This window comes from Ovis aries, chromosome 12 (genome assembly GCF_016772045.2).
Source record: "Ovis aries strain OAR_USU_Benz2616 breed Rambouillet chromosome 12, ARS-UI_Ramb_v3.0, whole genome shotgun sequence".
In the NCBI taxonomy this organism is placed as follows: domain Eukaryota; kingdom Metazoa; phylum Chordata; class Mammalia; order Artiodactyla; family Bovidae; genus Ovis; species Ovis aries.
The window spans coordinates 54308671-54333205 of NC_056065.1; the positions used below are offsets into that span (position 1 = coordinate 54308671).

Here is a 24535-nt window from a genome sequence, read left to right on the forward strand (position 1 = left end):
TTCTTTCACATTTCCACTCTCCAGGCTGAGACTGTTTCAAATCTTATAGCTTTATAGATGACCCCTATTTACCTTCCTTATACAAAAATTCTACCAAAAGTAGTCATAGCAGTCTGCCACTAAATGCAAGTACCCACTCTAAGTCTATTAGATATTCTTAGCATAATGGGCTAGTGCCTCAGGTGGAAAAAATTTTTGATTGCATAGATGCATAAGCCAGATTTCAAGAATGAATATGACCCCAAGGCAAGTCATAATTTCAGCAGAAATCTTGCCTCCCTTAAGATGCTTAAGAATAATTACCATGAGACATTAGCAGAAAAAGGTTTCAGGATGAACACAGGATGGTTGAGTTACTTCAGGAAAAGAACTGGTAGGCATGGGTGGTGTAAAAGAAAGTCATCAGATTTCAGGAGGAAGATGCAAGAATTAACCAGAAGGATTACAGAACTTTCCAGAAAGTTTAGCTGTAAGTGCCAAAGAGGAAGCCTATTGCCCAAGACACAAGAAATGGGAAAATATCACTGAAGGAATTGCTGTGAAAGTGGTACCCTCTTCTAGTGAGTTCCACCATTCAAACTTGTAGAGGCACTCATGCTTCCAAAGAACTCTGACATTTTAAAATTTAATTTTTAATTAAGTCCAAAAGCCTTTTGAGTACAAGTTCCCTACACACAAACAAGTTCCGTTCTGAAAGTGTGTTCTTAAGTCCAATATGTTTGTAAGTCCAACAAAGTTAACCTAGGTGCCCAACTAACACAATTGGCTATATAGTACTATACTGTAATAGGTTTATAATACTTTTCACACAAATAACACATAAAAACAAACACAAAAAATAAACAAAACATTTTTAAGCTTTTTAACAAAAACATTTTATAACATTTTTTATACAATGCAGTATACTGAAAAGTAGAGCAGTACAGCTGGCATACAGGGGCATACTTGTATCTTTGAAAGTTTGCAACTTGAAGGTCTGTATGTAGGGGACCTAACAGTAAAAAAGAATGGTTCTGCTTTTTACAAACCAAAGAAAGATGACTACATCTGTGGCAAGCAGAATTTTAAAGAAGGCTTTCCAAGGTTTCTATCTTTTTGTTATTCAATCAAACATTGATCTGTGAACTACTGTGAAGGGATTTTGCAGATATAATTAAGGTTACTAATCACCTAAACTTAAAGAGATGATACTGGATTATCCTGTGGACTCCAATGTAATCACATGAGCCCTCAAAGTAGAAACGGCAGTAGTCATCAAGACTGGAGAGGGACAAATGAATTGATTTCTCTGTCCGTCAGTTTTCTCATGAGGTTGATAAAGGACAAAATGTCATAACACATTGCCATTCTCGATCATCTTTTTAAATGTCACAACTAGCCTCTTCAACTCTTGATCACTGCTAACATACTACATATTTAACTTAGGTATTTTGTCCATTGTTCCATCTCCTTCTATGCTTCTACAAGAAATTAGCTTCTAAGAAGACAGGGCTTTTTTGTGTTTTCTCAGTTCTATGCCTAGAATGAATGTGCCTACTGCATAATAGCAATGAAGTAAATATTTGTTGAATGAATGAGTAAATGAATGAATGAAAAGTGCCAGACACTTAGTAAGTGCTAGTTAGTATTTATAATTATAGTTTATTTCCATGATTAATTTTGGCTTTTTTAAGGTCTGAAACACTCATTCTAAAAATATAAAGCCAAATATATTATTTGCACTAATAATAAGGGTTTGTCACTTGTAACTGTCATATAGGATCTAGAAATTATGTTGGTCATATCTGGGGCTCACCCATGGATCCAGCTACTGGTATTCAGTTTCTAAAGGATTCTTGTCCCTATCACTCTTACTGACAACAAAAACCTCCTATTAGTTAAAAATGGTATGCTCTTCATCCCTATTTGACCTCTGGGAGAATGTGACACTGTGGTCTATTTCCTCAACCTTGACTCTAATTTCCTTTAGATGAGTAACCCAACCAGTCCAAGTACTGGGTTCCTTAAACGACCAGCACAGAAAAGACTGTTCCTTCCAGGATTATTGTGAAGAATAAGTAATAATTATGAAAGCATTTTGTAAGATGGGAAGCACCTTTCAGATGGTGGGTGTTATAATTATCTCTCAGCAGTTGTGTTAGCCCCAAACAGAAATGGTTTCATTTGGAAAAGAAACTATGTTAAAAATTTGAAATTTTCTTGATTCCTAAATTTCTCCTTATGTGATAATTACAACTCTCAAGATATATTTTTAGTAAAGAATAAATAGTTCCTTACGATTGCCATTCCTGAAATAATCAAGTAGATTCCTTGTGGCATTTCACCTTCTTTACATATGACATCTCCATAGTCAAAATAGGCAAGTTTAGCTCTTTCCTGAAAGAAAAGAAACAGGAAAGGAAAGAAAAAGAATCAACACAAATCTTCATAATCTACTTCTCTAAAGAGAAATAAGATTTTAAAGCTAAAAAGTAGCATAAAAAACAAACTATATTCTTTGATTTGTTAATGAGTTATAATGTTTTGACAGACCTCATTAACTTTTAGGGAAAAAGGGGACAAGCAAGCAAACTGCAGACTTTGTGCTTCGGACCTAGCAGAGTGACTGGCAGAAACACCCAATAAATGCTAGGTTGGATAAATATTTACAATAAAGTATAATTCTGGTCAAGGAGACAGGGGCAGGGCACTCTGGGAAACAAATTCAGAAAGGCCACAGGAACCCTGACTTGGGTGTCTAGGGAAGGAACAGCTAAACTGAGATCTGAAGGAAGAGCAACAAGATAGCCAGGATACCATGAGCTGAAGACCATTCAGGGCAGAGGATTCAGTTCATGCAAAGACCCATTAGCAAATAGAATAACTGCATTGTGGGGTAACACAGAAGATTCAATATATCTCAGGCAGGGAGGGATGGGAAGGGAGTTATCCATTAGGCATCAATAGGCACAGTGTCCAGAGTTCACAGTACTTTTAGGGATTCACAACAATGTTTTAGTTTCTTTTAAAATCAGAAGAAAATAAGACAACTTTTAGGTAGAGTAAACTGTCTTAATACTAAAGCATCTAATGCTAATATATTCATCTTTATAGTAACAAAATCACAAAGTATAATTTTTTGGTGCTTTACGGAGGAAAAGGCAGAAGTGCCTGGAGTCCGGGTGGAGGCGGGACTGGAGAGGTGAGCCGGAGCCAGGTCTCCAAGGGGCTCACATGCACGGTAAAAAGCCCGCACACTCTGGAGCCCGGGCACCACAACTTGATAATCTATGTGCCACAACTAGAGAGTCTGTGCACTGCAAGGGAAGACCCCATATGAAGCAATGAGGATCTCGTGTGCCACATAAGAGCTGACACATCCAAATACATTTTTTTTTTTAAGTTTGAACTTTTCCCAAAACCAGGGGGTGGTCACTGAAGGGTTTCTAACGGGAGATTTACAGTGACACGTTTGCATTTTACAAAGATGTAGAGGAAACATATTTTTAAATCCTTCATAGTAGTTATCGCTTAGTATAAGGTGGGGAGTGAAAGGATATCACTTTTTACTTCTGAATTATTTTTCAGTGTTGAAATAAACGTGGATGACTTCACAATATTTTTTTTTTAAAGCTGGCCTAAAGCCAATTATCCAGCTTATGTGTTATTCAGGTCTTTATTTTTTTTTAATTGTTGTCTTTAGGCTTATCCTGATATACTATTACCTTTTTAATTAACCACAACAGTTGAAGGATGAAAGGAGGAAGGAGTAGTGAAAATTAACTGTTGCTGCTGGGATAGAAACCAAGATTGAAATTAACATCTATAATGAGGGGGTGTTTCTTTTGTTTACTATATGGATTTTTCCATGCATTCCCTGGGCTAACCCTAATGAGAATAATGCTCATGTGCTCCCAATTCATCACATTTTTCTTTACCCCAGTGAAATCTGATTTAAGTGGCTACCAATAACCAACATCTTAAGGAAAAGGGCCACTTAATGAGTGAACCATTTTAGAGCCGGAGAGCAGCAACTACCAAGCCCACGTGCAGCAACTACTGAAGCCCGTGTGCTCTACAGCCTGTGCTCCGCAACAAGAGAAGCCACCACAATGAGAAGCCCCAGCACCGCAATGAAGAGTAGCCCCTGCTCTCCGCACCTAGAGAAAATCCACACAGCAATGAAGACCCAGCACCACTAAAAATAAATAAATAAACATTTTTTTTAAAAAAAGAGTGAGTCATGTCTGAAAGGCGGTGGAGAGAGTCTGACAGCTTTGCTTAGGCATGGCAGGCTAAGGAGTGGAGGAAGCTTGTGCCCTCGTTATAGATTCATCTCAGGTGTATGGAAATCATTAATTTATGGAGTTCCTACCCATTGTTTTTCCCATTCCTCCCCCATTCACTGCAGGATGGTCAGTTAATTATACTTGTGAGAGCATTACCTATAAAGAACAAAATTCGAATTTTAAACTTGGATATTTTAAAAAACTGAAGAGGATGCAGATTGTAATTAATACCCCTTAGATACCTTCTTCCCAGTCCAAGCCCATCCCTCACCTCCCACCCTCTATTCCCCAGACTACGTTCAACAGCCCCTGCCCATTAGGTTTCCCCCTTCTTACAGTCACACTTGTACTCCCCAAAGCTGGATGTTTGATTCAAGCTAAGCTAGTTGGATTTCTTTCTCAAGAATTTGAACTAAAGGACAAAGAGCCTGGGAGTGAGAACTGGTTCATCATAGTCATGTGCTAAAGGAAGAGTCCACAAATTCCTACCACTGACATTCCAGAGCTGGCCTGATTCTCACCCTGTTCAGGGTTAGTCTGTCAACTGTTTCTTAGCATCTGTTGTTCAGTCACTAAGTCATGTCTCACTCTTTGCTACCCCATGGACTGCAGCAAGCCAGGCTTTCCTGTCCTTCACTATCTTCCAGGGTTTGCTCAGATTCATGTCCATTAAGTGGGTGATGCTATCTATCTCACTCCCTGCTGCCCTTTTCTTCTCGTATACCACTGCAATATATTGTTAGTAAGATCCCCTCTTGCTTCAACTAGCTCAGATAGGGTTTTGTTACTTTCAACCATAGGAGTCTTAATTTAATTAATTTGAAATTAATTTCAAAAAGAAAATTCAAAAATTTCTGGCATGAAGTAAACACTGCTGCTGCTGCTGCTAAGTCGCTTCAGTAGTGTCCAACTCTGTGACCCCAGAGACGGCAGCCCACCAGGCTCCGCTGTCCCTGGGATTCTCCAGGCAACAACACCGGAGTGGGTTGCCATTTCCTTCTCCAAAGCATGAAAGTGAAAAGTGAAAGTGAAGTCGCTCAGTCGTGTCCGACTCCTAGTTACCCCATGGACTGCAGGCTACCAGGCTCCTCCATCCATGGGATTTTCCAGGCAAGAGTACTGGAGTGGGGTGCCATTGCCTTCTCCCATTATAGTTAAACAGATGACATATATCTCCATGTCTAGATCACAAGGTAGAGTACAACCAAATTTACAGTAAAACAAGCACCACTCTTTGTCACAGAGTTTTCCTGATTCCAATAGGTTTCAACAAGTTGATGAAACAGTTACTATTCATATAACTATGATATAATTCATATAATTATCAGGGCTCCCCTGATAGCTCAGTTGGTAAAGAATCCACCTGCAATGCAGGAGACCCTGGTTCGATTCCTGTATTGGGAAGATCTGCTGGAGAAGGGATAGGCTACCCACTCCAGTATTCTTGGGCTTCCCTTGTGGCTTAGCTGGTAAAGAATCCACCTGCAATGTGGGAGACCTGGGTTCGATCCCTGGGTTGGAAGATCACCTGGAGAAGGGATGGACTGTATAGCCCATGGGGTCGCAAAGAGTCAGACATGACTGAGTGACTTTCACTCATATAATAGCCATTTAAAACTAAAACCACAAACTGGTGGTCCATGAGTCATATCCAGTCTACAGATATATTTTGTTTGGCTTGCACAGTATCTTTAAAATTCTGAATTGGTCGCCAAGTTTTAAAATTCACATAAAAATACAGATGTATGGATTCACCTTTAAAAAACTGACTTTTACATTATTAAATCTAATAGTCAATTTTCAGACTTCATCTTATGTGATCTCTCAGCCTCATATGTCATAGTTGATCACTTTCTCTTTCTTGAAATACTTTCTTTACTTAGCTCTGGGACACCATTCTCTTTTTTTTTTCCTATTTGATGGATAACTCCTCAATTCTTCTTTTCCAGCTTTACTGAGACAGAACTACTTAGCAGTAAAGAGTCCGCCTGCAATGCAGCAGATGCAGGTTCAATCCCTGGGTCAGGAAGGTCCCCTGAAAGAGGAAATGGCAATCCTCTCCAGTATTCTTGCCAGGGAAAATACAATGGAGAGAGGAACCTGGCGGGCTACAGTCCATAGAGCTGTGAAGAGTCAGACACAACTGAGTGACTGAGTACACACACACACACACACACACACACACACAAGTTTAAGGTATACAGCATAATGACTTGACATGCACCTATTGCAAAATGACTATCACAATAAATTTAGTTAACATACATCACTTCATATAGTTATAAAAATTTTTTCCATGTGATAAGAATGGATTCTTTTAGATTCTACACTCCTAGAGCTTTTAAATATACTAGACATAAATGACTGTATAACTATGGTCATCATGTTGTATACCTAGTAATTTTCTATCTTGTAACTTGGAAGTTTGTACCCTTTAACCCACTTGTCCAATTTACTCAGCTTCCACTCCCCTCCTCTGGCAACCACCAATCTGATTCATAGCTCACAACTCAACCCTTGGATGTTCATAACAATTCCTTGAATTATCAAGTTTCAAGGCCTTAAATATTATCTCTATGCTGACAATTCCAAAATGTCTTTCTCCAATTTGACCTCCCACCAACATTCTAGTCATGTATCTAACTGCCTACTCAACAGCTCCACTTGGATGTCTAATAGCCTCCTCAAATTTAACCTATTCAGAATCAAACTCTTGCCCATCTCCCGCCCCATATAAATCTCTTCCCCATCTAAATAGAGGGCTAATCCATTTTCAGACTATTTTCTATTTCAGCCAAAATTCTAGAAGTCATTCTCTCTCTAGCACTCACTCCATCAACATTTATATGCTGTCTCTTCAAAACCTATTGAGTCTGAACTCCTCTCACCACTTTCACTCATCCACGTCACTATCATCTCTTGCCTACATCATCATAATCACATCCTACCTGGATGCCCTGGCTTTCCCTTGATCACCTGCAGCCTATTCTTAACACATCAGCAGATGATCATTTTTAAGTGTAAGTTAGATCATGTCACTTCTCTCTTCAAAACCTTTCAACATGTTTCCACTTAATTCTGAGTAAAAGCCAATGTCCTAACAATGACCTACAAAGTTCTACAAACTCAAGCTTGCCACAAATGCTTAGTCTTAATCTCCTCCCTCCAGCACTGGTCCTGCCACAAGGGCCTTTGTGATGTTCCTTGAATAGAGCAGTCAGGGCTTCCCTGGTGGTCCATCAGGAAAGAGTCTGCCTTCAGTGAGGGAGACCAGGGTTTGATCCCTGGTTTGGGAAGATCTCCTGGAGAAGGAAATGGCAAACCACTCCAGTATTCTTGCCTGGAAAGTCCCATGGACAAAGGAGCCTGGCGGGCTACAGTCCATGGGGGTCACAAAGAGTTGGACATGACTGAGTGACTTCACTTTGAACACAGCAAGCATATCCACCTCAGGGCACTGCACCTGCCTTCTCCCAGATATCGAAATGGTGTGCTCCCTCACTTATTTCAGATCTCTGTCCAGAGGAAAGGTACCAGAGCAATCTTCTCTAACCATCCATATAGAATAGCTGCCTACCTAGAGTCTCCTTTTTTACCTTTTCTCCATATAGCATTTGTTACCACCTGACAGACTATATATTTATGCATAGGTATGTTCATTGTCCGTCTCCATCCATATAACATAAAGTCAATGAAAGCAGGAATTTATTTTGTTCACTGCCATATCCCCAAACCTAGAACATTCTCTGGCTCAAAGAGGCTATTCAATAGCTAGCTACTGAAAGAGTACACATTCCTATAGGAACACTCAGCTGACTTCAGACAAAGCATGAACTCTGGAATATACTACAGTCCTGTTCCCTGTTTATATTACACCCAGATGGTTTTCATTTTATATTATCTGCCTGGCCTGCAAAGTAACTTAAATATGAGAACTTTGATCTAAAAAAGTCTTTTCCAGAGTGTGCATATGGAAGTCTGGGGCTTTTCATCAGAAAATAAGATGGGACTGGCAATAATTGGGTAATGTATTTTAAAAACATATCATCCTAAGCAGATAAGCAATTATAAAAAAAAAATCTTTGCGCTTTAGGCTCAAAATGAAATCCACTCTTCTCGGTTTTGCTGGGCCTCCATTTCGACTTATCCTTTACTGCCCATTACAGGAGTCTTGCCTTGGATAAGTTTTTATTATTATTATTAATCTTATAGTAGGGAATGAAAAATAATTATCATCGAACATGAGCTAAAATATAAGACAGGATCTTTACCTTGAAGAATTCAATGAGAACATCTTTATTTTCTAGCCAAATGATATTATGAAGATATTTGTCAGGAGTAGGGAGCGGGATTGCCATTGGAAAGTTATTCAATGATTTTATTTTTTCAAGAAGTACCTAAAACAAACAATCGAAATAATGGTGATTAGATCCTGTAACAGAAAAGGGACATCAAGTAAAAATGAAGGAAATCTAAATAAAATACTGTTTTGCAGAGCTTTTCTTCTTTAAATTGTCCTCTAATTTTTTTTTTGTTCTTTTTCTCCACTTACTATTTTCACTGGTATATTAACTCATATTGAATTTATCCTTTTTTATAATCCAATTAATAGCTGTATTCTACCCTGTCTTAATCTCAAATTTAACTGTTGATTACTATATGATTTAATGCCACATTCTCTCAAAATTTTTTTTCATGTGAGTGAGTTGCTTCTCTACATTCTTCTAGTTTTGAAGGATAAGGTTGTAGTTTTGTGGCCTTTCAGAAGTCTTCTCTGACTTCCCCAAGTAAGAGGTAATGGCTTACTTGTCTTATTCCCAGCATATCTCTTACAAATCTCCCTTATGGAACTCATTACATTGTAGTATTATTATGTTTACTTATATGTGATATGTAATTTTTGTTGATTGCCTGGATAAATGACTAAATGAAAAAAAGAGGAAGAGTGTCCATGGACTTTGGAATCAGTGTTGTACTCATTAAGTATCCAAGTCTCCTCAAGAGTCATGGGACATAGTAGGTATTCAACATATATTTGTGGACAAATCAATCATTCAACAGTTATTTGTTGAATGCCTATTAATTAATTGCCTAATTGTTGGCTAAAGAGGTATAATTATCAATCCCAGGTTGTAAGGAGCTAGGTAATCTAGCCAATTTAGCTGAGTAAATACGACTGAGCGACTTCACTTCACTTTCTAAATAAACCTATAGGAAAAAATAAGTCTCTCTCTTCATAAGGGCTATTGTTTATTTAACTAATGGGTATCAATCATTCAACTGAACCTTATACAATCTTCAAAGTAATGAAGGAAAAAATAGAAAAAAACACAACATGCACAGAGGTGTAACTTGAAGAAAACTAAAAAGTGGCCCTTCTCGTCCCTCTGACAGACACTAAGGAAAAGTCATATTACCATTTAGTCCTGCGCCATGACCTTATAGAGACTAATGAGGCAGAATTAAAATGGGAAAAGCTGGCCTGTCCCACGTCCACTTCCCTTCCAGGGCCATGGAGAGAGGACTATGTTCAGAGAATGTCCTGAAGCACAGCCCAGGTGGTATGTGGCTAAAAAGTGCCAGGGACAAGAATAAGCATGTGACACCCAGAAACAGCTTATCATTGGAAACACAGGCAGAACGTGGGACCAGAACTTCTATTTTTCTTCTTTATGCTATGAAGCAGATAGACCCTTGTACAGGAGAGAAAAAAGCATTACTATTTGCACAATTCACAGTCTAGACAGTGGATGTGATAGCCTGGTATAATCAAATATTAAATATTTTTTCCTCTTACGGTCTTAATTTTTTGCAAATTTGTAATTTTTCAAAAGTGCATTTATCAGCCAACCACTTAGGATGTCTCCCCTGTTCCTCTCAAACTCTTCCCTCCCTGATCTCCATGTACACACACACACACGTGGGTCCTCTCCCACCTATGTTAAAATTACATAATTACCACTTTCCTTGCTATAGCTGCTGGGACTGGACTGCAGATATTCCACCAGTGGATAAAGAAGCAGAAAAATCTAATGAGTTTGTAAGAGAGAGCCAAAAGAAGGTGCCAGAGAGGGCAACCCTGATAGGAAATGGAGAAGCTGAAACCTTTCTAGGTCACTGCTCAAGTCCCTTTCTGAGGCCTGGCCATGTGGTCTGGTTACCATGAGGTCTGTAAGATACTCTGTGTCCTCATGATAAATGCTCCATTTCTTCATGAAACCTAGCTCAGCTTGGTTCTGAACAACCAAGTGGTTTTGACATACAGGGAACCAGGTAGCAATGGCACTAGTTGCCATTGGCATTACAAAGACTTAAACAATTACAGAGTTAACAACTTTCCTGACTCACCCTTTTCCCAGTCTCCCTAGGACTCAAGTAGTATGGGAAATTGCTTACTTACCTTATTCATCTCGACGCTCTCATATTTATCAATAATGCCTCTTGATGAAAGGAAGGTGAGGCTTTTCAGAGCTTTAGCAATCACATTCCGGATTGCCTGCTTGGTCTTCAAAGCAATGACAACATCACGACCTTCATGCTCTATGAGTCCTGAAGCAAATAAAAGTATCAATAAGCAAACAATTCAATAACCACAATAGTAATGAATATTTGCATAACAGTTACAATTTCCAAAGCATTTGCTCAATATCTTTTCATTCCTGTTTTGTATAGAACTTGTGAGGCCAGTAGGACTACAGTTATTTTCATCTTCATTTTATAGATGAGAAAATTGAAAAAAAGGCTTCCTTCACCAGTTAGAAATTCACTCCATCTTTTCCCCAAGGTATCTCCAACATATTTTCATTATAGAACTCATTACGTGGCAGTATTATCATTCTTCCTTATTTGTCTCATCCTTCATATTGTGTAATTCTTGTTGGTTGGATGAATAAATGGTGGGTCTTTCTGAAATCAAATCGCATATTTTTTCCTCTTCAATGAGCATGAGAAGTCATGAGATGAACTGGGAGTCAAGGCTTAAAATGCATCTGTTTCATCCTTGTAATACTAATCTTGAGTACAATGCCTGACATCTGGAAGGGACTCAGTCATTTCTGAACTGAAATAAGCTGAGCAGTGAAATGAAGGACAGCATGGTGGAAAGCACAGGAGATCTCACCTGGTGTGAGATCTAGCTCACCTCTTACCAGCCACAGGACCTCAGGGGAGTTAAACTTTCTAAGCCTCAGTTTCATTATCTATAAATGAAGATGATAATAGTATTTGCTTCGTGGAGTAGTTATAAAGATCAAGTGAAATAATGCATATAAAGCTATTAACACAATTCCTGACATAATTAGCATTCAATAGTAGGTTGCAGTAACAATACAGAAACAGGCACTCTTTCACATGACTGAATCAAGAACACTGTGTAATATTCCATACTGACCTAAAACATAAGACAGCAGCTCCTAGGCCCCTAACCTTTAAAAGCATGGAAATAAAAACCCGCCTAATATGTGAATGGAAACAATGGGTCCTGGATTTTCTGAGATGGTGACAAAATATTCTGACCTATTGTCTCCAAATTTACAATTTCATTCATTAGACCATGCTTTTTCAGTTTTGTTAAGGTAAGCGTGATCCTCATAAATCCATATGGCATCTTACAATGTGGTTATAAAAACAAAGGGGCTTTGCTTTCTTTCTTTTACAATAACATATATTTGTTAAGGGTATACCAGGTGCCAGGCTCTCTACCAGGAACTATATTCTGGCAAACACTGAGAGCCTGGCCCACAGCCCCCTTATGAGGAAAGCAGATCTAAGAAGTTTTGTATAAAATCCTAGGGCTCCCCCGAATGTTTCAACTCAAGGAGAGTGGCAGCAGATGCTCACAAAACTTCATCCCTCACAAATTCACTTTGTTTGAGTATCCCTGCAAACAAAGTAGGGCAAAACAAAAACAACACTCTCTGCCATAGGTAATCGTTTGTGTGTCTTTTTCTTACAACCTTAAGGAATATGATCTTGCCACCTTAACACACCTTCTGCACTTTTCATTCTTGTTTTTATGCTCCCATAGCAAATAACAGAACTCCTCTAACTTTCTGCTATTATCTCTTGATACACTCACATCTCCCACCAGGATCTGAATTTTATGTACACCTGGCCCATTATATGTGTTCAATAAATGCTCATTGAATGAATAAGTGAATGAGTCTGTGATTGAATGAAAGCATGAACTTGTCTTCCTTTTGGTTAAATTATGGGATGATAAGATGTGATTTCAGGAAATTAGATATCCCATCTACTTACCTAGTTCTTTGACAGCATCTCGTTTGTTGGTTTCCAAAATTTCATATAATTTCTGTGACAAATTAAGAAATGTATTAATTTCTAATTATACCAAGTGCATTACTGGCTTTAAAATTTGAGGGAAAAAAGCATGGTAGAAAAATCTCACTTAAATATCATCTGGGGGAGATATTTAATTCTTCTCTCTTTGTAAATTCAGCTGCTTTTCCCAGGCTCATTCTCATAGTGCAATGAATGCTGTGTAGTAGCTTACATAAGTACATAAGTATTGCACCTAATATTTCTCAGAAAAGACTAGTGTGCGCTTCATTATGTGCCAAAGAGAATCCTCAGAGATAGCACCCCACCAGAGGGTGTCCAACAGAGCAGCCAATTGGGGAGCTGATCTACTGGGAGTGCAAAAGCAAGGGGACTAATGAAAAATATGGTGTCAGGTAGGTCATGTTTCCTACAGATAACTTCTGACATAACTGAAGAAATAGCTCCACTCAGCTAAACAATCTCTGTTCAATCATACAATTGTTATTTGCCAAATTCCCACCATGGCTGAGGCATGCTCTTGAGCTTTGAGTCTTCCTGAAGTTTGATAATCAGAGCTGAAATTTAAAGAACAGAAACTGTTCTCTGCAGCACCTCATATCACATAATAAACAACTGAATCCCCTTCACTTGACATAATTTATCTTTTGAGTCAAATTCATGTAGAAATGGTCTTAAATTAAATCAATACACCTAAGGGATGTTTTTCCCAAATGACCAGTGCTTGTCTCTTACCTGATCTATTGACTTTCGGCTAGAAATCTGTCTTATTAAAAACTTGGTATCCTCTAGACTTTTGATATAGCCTTTTGTAATACTATACGTCAAGCTGAGGCGCTTTTTGATCTGCACATCTACAATATTTATCAGCAGTGGTATTATTATCTGGAACAATGGAGAGGGAAAAAAAAATGAAAATTTGATGAGGAAAGGCACCCTCTCAGGCAGATGTTCTCAACATGCCATTTCTAACAAGCTTGTTAGAACACAAATACCGAAACATCCACTGCTGAAACACAAATTCTCAGGCCCCACTCCAGACCTGCTGAATCAGAAATGCTGGGGACAGGCCCCCAAGTCAATGCTTTAACGAGTTTTCCAGGTGTTTCTATGTACACTCAAGTTTGAGAGCCCCTCTCTAAAGAAAAGAAAGCTCAGTGAATAACTGGTTCTGTAGCTTTAAGGCTAAGTGCTTACCACTGCTCTTCTCTTATTCTCCATACTCCCAGTTTTCAGAAGACAAGAGAGGTCACCCCAATAACCTGGACAGTAGTTACCAACAGAATAAATCTCTCTACACCTCAGGTTCTTCACTTGCAAGATAAGGAACTTAGGGTAATCTGAGATTCTCCTTAGCTCTAAATTTCTCAAATGACAAGCTGAGCAGGAGAGTACAGTGACTAAAGGGAGAGGGATTTTTAAATAAGAACCTCCCTGGGTTCAAATACCAGCCTTCTGCTACTCACAGTGCTGTGACCTTGAACAAGTTACTTAGGGACTCCAAGGACTCAGCGTCCTCATCTGGTCTATGAGGATAACACCTAAGTACCAGGATTCCCAAGGAGCTTCCCCTCAAGCAATGCAATCAATCACAGAGGCACAACAGAGTACAGGGAGGATGATGAGGGGCCAAGTAACACAAGGGGAAGACGTGATCTGGAAAAGAACATCCACAGCGAAGGAATCACAAGAGCAGAGAAAGCAGAGGTTTTCTTAAACTGTTATTTTGGTTGTGAAACTTTGGGGAGAAGGGGAGATATTGAAGAGGATTTTTTAAATATAAAGTTTTATTCCATGTTGCACTGGCTGATCTAAAGTAAAGTTCTTCAATATTCTTCCAGGTTTTCCAATACAGATTTGCTTTTTTTGAAAGCCTCACTCTGCTGAGACTGGCTACTAGGACACCTAACTTGATAAAGCGGAGACACGTACTTCCCAGTATTGTAACAATTTAACTAGATACGTATGTAAAGTGGTCTTCACAGATCCTAGAACACAGTAAGTGCTCAGTTAAAAAAAAAAAGCTACTCATGATTATATTTACTTAACTGAAATTAAAAGACGCTTACTCCTTGGAAGAAAAGTTATGACCAACCTAGATAGCATATTCAAAAGCAGAGACATTACTTTGCCAACTAAGGTCCGTCTAGTCAAGGCTATGGTTTTTCCAGTAGTCATGTATGGATGTGAGAGTTGAACTCTGAAGAAGGCTGAGCGCCGAAGAATTGATGCATTTGAACTGTGGTGTTGAAGAAGACTCTTGAGAGTCCCTTGGACTGCAAGGAGATCCAACCAGTCCATTCTGAAGGAGATCCACCCTGGGATTTCTTTGGAAGGAATGATGCTAACGCTGAAACTCCAGTACTTTGGCCACCTCATGCGAAAAGTTGACTCATTGGAAAAGACTCTGATGCTGGGAGGGATTGAGGGCAGGAGGAGAAGGGGACGACAGAGGATGAGATGGCTGGATGGCATCACGGACTCGATGGACGTGAGTCTGAGTGAACACCGGGAGTTGGTGATGGACAGGGAGGCCTGGTGTGCTGCAATTCATGGGGTCGCAAAGAATCAGACACGACTGAGCAACTGAAGTGAACTGAACTGCACTCCACTAGGATTTGTCAGAGCACACTGAACAGAAATAGCAAATGGTTCACACTATAAACAGGTTGACTTCTGTACTAATACATATTCAATTTTTTATTTCATTCAGAGAGACATTTTCCAAAGTATTCCTTCTAAAATACTTATTTTACATTCATCTGCATAAGATCCCAGTGTACAAACTGATTACTTATGAAAGCCTCTACCTTCTACATTAAGACTTAGCCTCACTCTACATACCCTAGAATACTTTGTATTATAATGAGATTATACCCTATGTGGGCACTTTGTTCTAAACTAAGCTCATAAGGAAAAAATAATAAATAATCAAAATTACCCCTTAAGCAGGTTTTATGTATATAACAATTAAAGTCATTCTTATGAATATTAAAGAATAGTAACATACTTTATTTCTATTCTGTATTAAGTATATACATGGTGGTGTTTTAGTCACTAAGTTGTGTCTGACTCTTGCAACCCCATGGACTGCAGCCCGCCAGGCTCCTCTGTCCATGGGATTTTCCAGGCAAGAATACTGGAGTGGGATGCCATTTCCTTCTCCAGGGGATCTTCTCAACCCAGGAATAGAACCCGAGTCTCCTGCACTGCAGGTGGTGTCCTGCATTGCAGGCAGATTCTTTACCAACTGAGCCACCAAGAAAGCCCTAAGTATATATACACTTAATATAGAATCAAGGAAGGAACAAAAAAAGGAAAGTCAACAAGCACAGGTCTGGGCATTCAGACAATTCTACCTAAGACAACTATTAAATTTCTTGGCAAATAGGGACCAGGTGGAGGATTCTAATGTCTGCCTTTCACCGTCAGGGTTTAGAGCAGTATTTTTTAACATTAAGTTTATATATCTTCAATTCATACTAATAGATTTATTTAATGTAGTAAGAATTGTTGCTTATTCACTAAGTCATTTCCGACTCTTTGGCGATCCCATGAACTGTAGCCAGTCTCCTCTGTCCATGGGATTTCCTAGGCAAGAATACTGGAATAGGTTGCCATTTTCTTCTCTAAGGGGTCTTCCTGACCCAGGGATGGGACCTGCATCTCCTGCTTTGGCAGTCAGATTCTTTACCACTGAGCCACCACAGAAGCTCCCTAATAAGAATTAAGCAACTCAAAAATATGGAGTGGCAAGAGAACTCATCTAAAGCTCCCAAGTTAAAAGCCTATATTAATATCATGCAACTACCTTGGAAAGACAGAAAGGAAGCTTAAGAACTGAGACTGAAAAATCTGAAGATCTACTTTCAGAATCAAAATGAGAGCCACGAAAAGAAGAAATGAAGAAATGGTCATTGTTAAGTAGTTGGATGTGAGAGTTGGACTGTGAAGAAAGCTGAGTGCTGAAGAATTGATGCTTTTGAACTGTCGTGTTGGAGAAGATTCTTGAGAGTCCCTTGGAGTGCAAGGAGATCCAACCAGTCCTGGGTGTGCTTTGGAAGGAATGATGCTGAAGCTGAAACTCCAGTACTTTGGCCACCTCATGCGAAGAGTTGACTCATTGGAAAAGACTCATGCTGGGAGGGATTGGGGGCAGGAGGAGAAGGGGACGACAGAGGATGAGATGGCCGGATGGCATCACCGACTCGATGGACGTGAGTTTGAGTGAACTCCAGGAGTTGGTGATGGACAGGGAGGCCTGGCGTGCTGCAGTTCATGGGGTTGCAAAGAGTCAGACATGACTGAGTGACTGAACTGAACTGAACTGAACTGAAGGAGATTGAAGGCACAGTAAAACTGAACTTCATAGGCAGTAGGCTAAGGAAGTAGTATGTACTCTAGAGTAAATATTTTATGTTTCGGCAGAGTTATGGCTTTATGAGTAAATTTTACTAAAACTTGGAGAACTTGTTTCCAGGTTATCCTGCTTCAAGTGGTGCTATCATTTTCATTTATTCATTCAATACATAATTTAGTAAGTATTCATACAGGTGGCACTAGTGGTAAAGAACCTGCCTGCCAGGGCAGGAGACATAAGAGACACAGGTTTGATCCCTGTGTCGGGAAGATCTTCTGGAGTAGGAAATGGCAACCCACTCTAGTGTTCTTGCCTGAAGAATCCCATGGAGAGAGGGGCCTGGTGGGCTACAGTCCATGGGATCACAAAGAATCGGACACAACTGAGCAACTAACACTTTCACTTTCATATACTAAGTTTCATATCATTCTAAGTTCCATCAGTAACCAAAACAAAGACCCTTACCTCGTGGAAAGTACATACAACATATAGTAAAAAGGTGGTAAATGCTATGCAGAAAAAATTAACTTAAGCAAATGAAGAGGGATCAGGGAGATAGGGTGGAAAGCTGGGAGTATGGAGGGCAGGTTGCCATTTTAGGTAGCATGGTCAGGGAAGGCTTTCTCCATGAGAAGGTGAGAGTTGAGCAATGACTTGAAGGAGTGAGAAGGTGAACCAAGCAGATACCTGTGGAGAGAGGATTCCAGGAGAAAAGACAGCTCCCTCCCCTCATTTCTTCTAAAATAATGAGTTTTCTTAATTCAGTTGACAAATAGTATAGAAAAAAAAATGTTTAATGTGAAGTTTTACCTTGAGAAGAGGAAAAAATCTAATTATTCTGAAATAACCTATTATTACTGTAAACTGAATAAGCATCAAGTTGTCTGGTCTCAGTCTCACAAAGTATATACAAAATATATCAACAATTCCAATAAGCACAATAGAAAATTCCAAAGTATTCCAGTGTTGATGAAAATATTTCCTTTTCAAAATTATTATCTGTTTAGAAACATATAGAACATATATCATTTCACAGCAGTATACAAAGGTGGGGAAAGGGACTCTTAAAAATTAACAGTTAAATGCTCAGCTACAAATGCATTACATTCCAAAAGCTGAGTTTTAAGTCATTCATTTGAAATTCAAAAAAATCCTTTATAAATGTCTGACATCAAAAGGTATAATTGATTTAAAATATATATAACCTATTATGAAGCTGGAACACCAAAGAAAAGCAATGAACAATAGTGAATTAATTCACTGAAACACTATTAATTATAATTAAAGTGTGAAACAGTATGCTGATAAACCATCTTTGAAGCATTTATCCTAAAAAGTCGTCTTCATCTTCTATCATGATAAGAACCTAGCAACCTATTTTTCTTTTATTCGTTTATTTATTCTTTGTATTGGTACAAGACGTATTTGAGGAAGACATCAAAACATCAAACATAAAAGAGATTTTCAATTCTCTTTTATCTGATCTTTGAGATTCTCTCCACTTTTATGATACTTTTCTTATCTGATATTCAAGACTGTGACTATTATACTGATTTCACTCGGAAAACTCAAAAAGAGTACTAAAATTCCATAATCCTATCAACTATTACAGCAAAAGGCTTCTGGTAGGAATTATTCCAATAAAATGACAAAAATAGATTCAAGCTATCTAAATTATACTGTTTATAGGATACATTTCTATTTTAAATGGTACCTTCAATGCTGATTCTAACAGATATAAAAATACAAAATAGTAGTTTACGAATATCAGTCCTGACACATTTAATTTTCTTGCTGTTGGCCACAGATGCATTATCATAGGATAAATGTACATTATTCCTATAATATGTTCTGCATTTTCAAATTCTTCTGAAAATACAATGTGATATATAAAAATCAGAAATTTATTATGCCTGAAAAAAAAGAGATCAAATAAAACATCAGGTCACTTTAAAAGTATAAAAATTAAAATCTGAAGTTTATTTAAGTAAATATTAACATTTATTTGAAGAAAGATATAAAATAATAGATAATTAAAATTTCAAATATACTTTCTATACATAAAAATCATAAGGGAAAAAGATAAAAATATGGCTCTTGGTAATCTATATCAAGGCTGGGGAGCTTTTTTTTTAAGTTAATATCTTATACTTATCATTCACATAAGTAGAAAAAATAATTTCATTAACTCTGTAAAAACATTAAGCACTGTAAATACATATTCATTTGGGAGGGGTAGTATTTTGGGGAAGGGGTGTTTTTCCTCCAGTTTCTTAAGATATAATTGACATACAGCACTGTATAAGTTTTAAAGCATACAACCTAATGATATGACATATGTACATCATGAAATGATTATCAGAATAAGTTTAGTGAACATCCTTCATCTCATATGGATATAAAATTAAAGAAAAAGAACATTTTTTCCTTTGAGATGAGAACTTTTAGGATTTACTCTCTTATCAACTTTCATATATAACATACAGGAGTATTCATTATATTTATCATGATGCATATGACAATCCTAGTACTTATTTATCTTATAAATGGAAATTGTACTTTTTGACAGTCTTCATCCAATTCCACCTCCCCTACCCCGCACCTCTTGTAAGCATAAATTTAATCTTTTTTGCTAAGAATTTGCTTTGTTTTTAAAATATAATTGACCTACAATACATTAGTTCCTATTACATAACACACTGATTCAATATTTTTAGACATTTCAAAATAATAACTCCAATAAGTCTAGCTATGATATGCCACCATACAAAGATATTACATCGTTCCTGACTATATTCCCCACACTGTACATTTCATGTTTGTTACTCAATTATTTTGCCACTGGAATTTTGTACTCTTTCATTTCCCTCACTATTTCTTTCTTCTCCTAACCACTCCTTTCTGGATACTACCTATTCATTCTCTTTATCTAAGATTATTTCTCTTTCACTAAGTTTAGTCATTTGTTTTGCTTTTTAAAATCCACATATAAGTCAAATCATACAGTATTTGACTTTCTCTGTCTGATTTCACTTGGTATAATACCATCTAGGGCCATCCATTTGGCAAGATTTCATTCTTTTTAGGGCTGAGTAATATTTCATTATACAAACACATGAATATACATTTGCTGTTGTTGTTCAGTCACTAAGTTGTGCCCAACTCTTTGCAACCCCATGGACTGCAGCACACCAGGCTTCTCTGTCCTTCACTATCTCTCTGAGTCTGCTCAAACTCATGTTCACTGAGTCAGTGATGCTATCTAACCATCTCATCCTCTGCCACCCCCTTCTCCTTTTGCCTTCAATCTTTCCCAGCATCAGGGTCTTTTCCAGTGAGTCAGCTTTTCACATCAGGTAGCCGAAGTACTGGAGTTTCAGCTTCAGCATCAGTCCTTCCAATGAGTATTCAGGGTTGATTCTGAGAGAGTCATTTCCTAGGCAGGTTGATAAGACGTCTAGGGGTCCCCCAGGAGAGAGGAGTCTGGAATTCTCAAGGGGGAAGAAAGGACAAACTTTTTTTCCTCTACATTCCTTAGGATTATATAACAATAATGTATCCTGCCTGAGGACAGTCTCTGGATTAAACCTTCTGGCTAATCTGGTTATCTTAAAATGTAAATTATAGGAGTAGGTCTGGTGTGGTCTTCACAACCTCCAGTATTCTTGCCTGGAAAATCCCATGGATGGAGAAGCCTGGTAGGCTACAGTCCATGAGGTCTCAAAAAGTTGGACAAGACTGAGCAACTTCACTTTTCACTTACAACCTCCAGACATTCTTTTGATTCACTGGAGAAGCTTTCTCTATCTCCTTTATACTTTAATAAAACTTTATTACACAAAAGCTCTGAGTGATCAAGCCTCGTCTCTGGCCCCGGATTGAATTCTTCTCCTCCACAAGCCAAGAATCCCAGCATCCTTGCATGATTCAACAACAACCTTTCAATTTCCTTTAGGATTGATTGGTTTGATCTCCTTGCTGTCCAAGGGACTCTCAAGAGTCTTCTCCAGCACTACAGTTTGAAAGCCTCAGTTCTTTGGCCCTCAATCTTCTTTATGGTCCAACTTTCACATGGGTACATGACTACTGGAAAAACCATAATATGGACCTTTGTCAGCAAACAGATGTCTCTGCTTTTTAATACGCTACCTAGGTTTGTCATAGCTTTCCTTCCAAGGAGCAAACATCTTTTAATTTCATGGCTTGCAGCCACCATCCACAGTGATTTTGGAGCCCAAGAAAATATAGTCTGTCACTGTTTCCACTTTCCCCAGCTTTTATTTGCCATGAAGTGATGGGACTGGATGTCATGCCCATCTTATATATATATATATATGTCCATTCATCTTTTTTATCCATTCCCATCAATGGGCATTTAGGTTGTCTCCATATCTTGGCTATTATAAATAATGCTACAATAAACATAGGGGTAAACATATCTTTTCTAATTAGTGATCTCATTTTCTACAGATAAATACCCAGGAGTGGAAATGGTAGTTCTATTTCTAATTTGTTAAAGAATCTCTATACTATCTTCCACAGTGGCTGCACCAATTTACATTCCAATCAACAGTGCATGAGGGTTCCCTTTTTTCCATATCCTCCCCACACTTGTTATTTATCTTTTTGATAATAGCCATTCTGACAAGTGTGAGATGATATCTCATTATGGTTTTGATTTGCATTTCCATGATGATTGATGATGCTGAGCATCTTTTCATGTGCCCACAGGTCATCTGTATGTCTTCTTTGGAAAAATGTCTATTCATATTCTATGCCCTTGTTAAATCAGGTTATTTGGCTATTTCTTTTTTAATGTTCCTTGTATGTGTGCTTTGTGCTAAGCTGCTTCAGTTGTGTCCAACTCTTTGCAACCCGATGGACTGTAGCCCACCAGGCTCTTCTGTCCATGGGATTCTTCAGACAAAACACTGGAGTGGGCTGCCATGCCCTTCTCCAGGGATCTTCCAGATGCAGGAATTGAACCCACATCTCTTACATCTCCTGCACTGGCAGGTGGATCCTTTACCACTAGCACCATCTGGGAAATCTGTTCTTTGTATAATTTGGCTATTAACCCCTTATAGAATATATTGTTTGCAAATATCTTTTCCCATTCAGTAGGTGGTTTTTTAAAAATTATTTTGTTGATAGTTTCTTTAACTGTGCAGAAATTTTTTAGTTTGATGTAGTTCCATTTATTTATTTTTGCTTTTGTTTTTCTTGCCTGAGGCCACATACACATACAAAAAAAAGTTAATAAGACAAATGTCAGTGGGTTTACTGCCTATGTTTTCTCCTAGAAGTTTTACAGTGTTAGGTATTACATTTAAATCTTTAACCCATTTTGAATTTATTTTTATGCATGGTGTAAAAGAGTAGTCCAGATTGATTTTTTTGGTTATAACTGTACAGTTTCCCAAACAGCATTTATTTAAAAAACTGTCTTTTCTTATTGCATATTCTTGCCTTACTGTCATTGATTAATTGACCATATAAGTGTCGGTTCATTTCTGGGCTCTCTATTCTGTTCTGTTGATCCATTTGTCAGTTTTCATGCCAGTACCATTCTGTTTTGATTACTGTAGCTTTATAGAATAGTCTAAAGTCAGAAAGAATGATACCTCCAGCTTTGTTTTTTCTCGATACTGTTTTGGCTATTCAGGGTCTTTTGTGTTTCCATATAAATTTTAGAATTATTTGTTCTAGTTCTGGGGAAAATGTATTTTATACAGATTGCACTCAATCCATAGATTGCTTTGAGGAGTATGGTCATTTTAACAAAATTAATTCTTCCAATCTATGAACATGGTGCATCCTTCCATTTGTTTGTGCTGTCTTCAATTTCTTTCATCAGTGTCTGATAGTTTTCAAGTACAGGTCTTTTACCTCCTTAATTAGATGTATTCCTAAGTATTTTATTCTTTTTTGACATAACTGCAAATGGGATTGTTTTCTTAATTTCTCTTTTTGGTAGTTCATTGTTAGTATATAGAAGTGAAACAGATTTTTTTAAATTATTTTTATATCCTGCAACTCTACCAAGTTCAGCGATGAGTTCCAGTAGTTTTTGGTGGCATCTTTAGGATTTTTTATGTATAGTATCACATTATCTGCAAACAGTGACAGTTTTACTTCTTCCTTTCCAATTTGGATTCTTTTTATTTATTTTCTTATCTGATTACTGTGGCTAGGACTTCAAATATTGTGTTGAATAAAAGTATCAAGAGTGGACTTTGGTTTTGTTCCTGATCTTAGAAGAAATGCTTTTCACTGTTGAGCTTGGTGTTAGCTATGGGACTGTCACACATGACCTTTATGATGTTGAGGTGTGTTCCCTTTACACTCACTTTGCTGAGAGTTAAATTTTGTCAAAAGTTTTTTCCATATCTATTGAAATTATCATATGATTTTTATTCTTCAATTTGTTAATGTGGTGTATCACACCAACAAATTTGCAAACATTGAACCATCTTTGCATCCTTGGGATAAATCCCACTTGATCATAGTGTATGATCCTTTTAATGTATTTTTTAATTTGGTTTGTTAATATTTTGTCAAGGATTTTTGCATGTATGCTCATCAGGTATACTGGCCTATTTCTCTTTTGTGTGATATCTTTGTCTAGTTTTGGTATCACGGTGATGTTGGTCTTCTAGAATGATTTCAGAGGCGTTTCTTCCTCTGCAATCTTTTGGAATAGTTTGATAGGCATATATGTTAACTCTTCTCTAAATGTTTATCTGTGAAGTCATGTGGTCCTGGACTTTTGTTTGTTGGGAGTTTAATTACTGATTCAATTTCAGTACAGGTAATTGGTCTATTCATATTTTATACTTCTTCCTACTTCAGTCTTAGGAGATTGTACCTTTCTAAGAAATTGTCTATTTCTTCTACATTGTCCATTTTATTGGTATATAACTGTAGTGATTTCTTATGATCCTTTGTATTGTTTTTATTTCAGTTTTAACTTCTTTTTCATTTCTGACTTTATTAATCTGGCCCCTCTTTTTCTTGATGAGTTGGGCTGAAGGTTTATCAGTTTTGTCTTTTCAAAGAACCAGCTCTAAGTTTCATTTATCTTTGCCACTGTTTTTTAGTATCTTTTTCAGTTATCTCTGCTCTGATATTTATGATTTCTTCCTTGCTGTTATGTTTGAGTTTTGTCTGTTCTTCTTTTTCTAGCTCCTTTAGGTGTAGGGTAGGATTATTTAAGATCTGTCTGAAGAGCATTTTTAAAAAATCAATACTAATAATAGCACACAGGAATAATGCAAAGATTCATACATCAAAAACAAGAAACAAATAAATTTAGAGAAAAACATCAGCATTGCTTAAAATTAGGAACAGGACAAAATATTTTACTTAATAATTACTATGACATATTTCTAAAATTCTTTCTTTTCATCTAAAGTAGAAATTGACAAAAAGATGTTATGTAGATATATGTCAAAACCCTAGGGTTTTAATTTTTTATATTTTTCTGTAAACTTAATAAATCAAAGACAGTAAAAAAAAATGACCATAATTTACTATGAAAAGTATGTTAACACCCATTTAAAATTCATTAACATTAATGGTCTCAGAATCTTCTCATCTGACCTGTTTT

At 37.5% G+C, this 24535-nt stretch overlaps 1 protein-coding gene across 1 annotated transcript in view; it reads right to left on the reverse strand.

The window, feature by feature from the left end:
- Nucleotides 1–24535, reverse strand: part of SLC9C2 (solute carrier family 9 member C2 (putative)) — a 97042-nt gene that overhangs the window by 12138 nt on the left and 60369 nt on the right. The window contains exons 15-21 of the mRNA XM_042257446.2: nt 18641–18839; nt 17737–17925; nt 13302–13451; nt 12528–12579; nt 10669–10817; nt 8540–8665; nt 2278–2376 (exon numbers count right to left, since the gene is read on the reverse strand). Coding sequence (XP_042113380.1) covers nt 2278–2376; nt 8540–8665; nt 10669–10817; nt 12528–12579; nt 13302–13451; nt 17737–17925; nt 18641–18839 — 964 coding nt within the window. The remainder of the gene's footprint in view (nt 1–2277; nt 2377–8539; nt 8666–10668; nt 10818–12527; nt 12580–13301; nt 13452–17736; nt 17926–18640; nt 18840–24535) is intronic.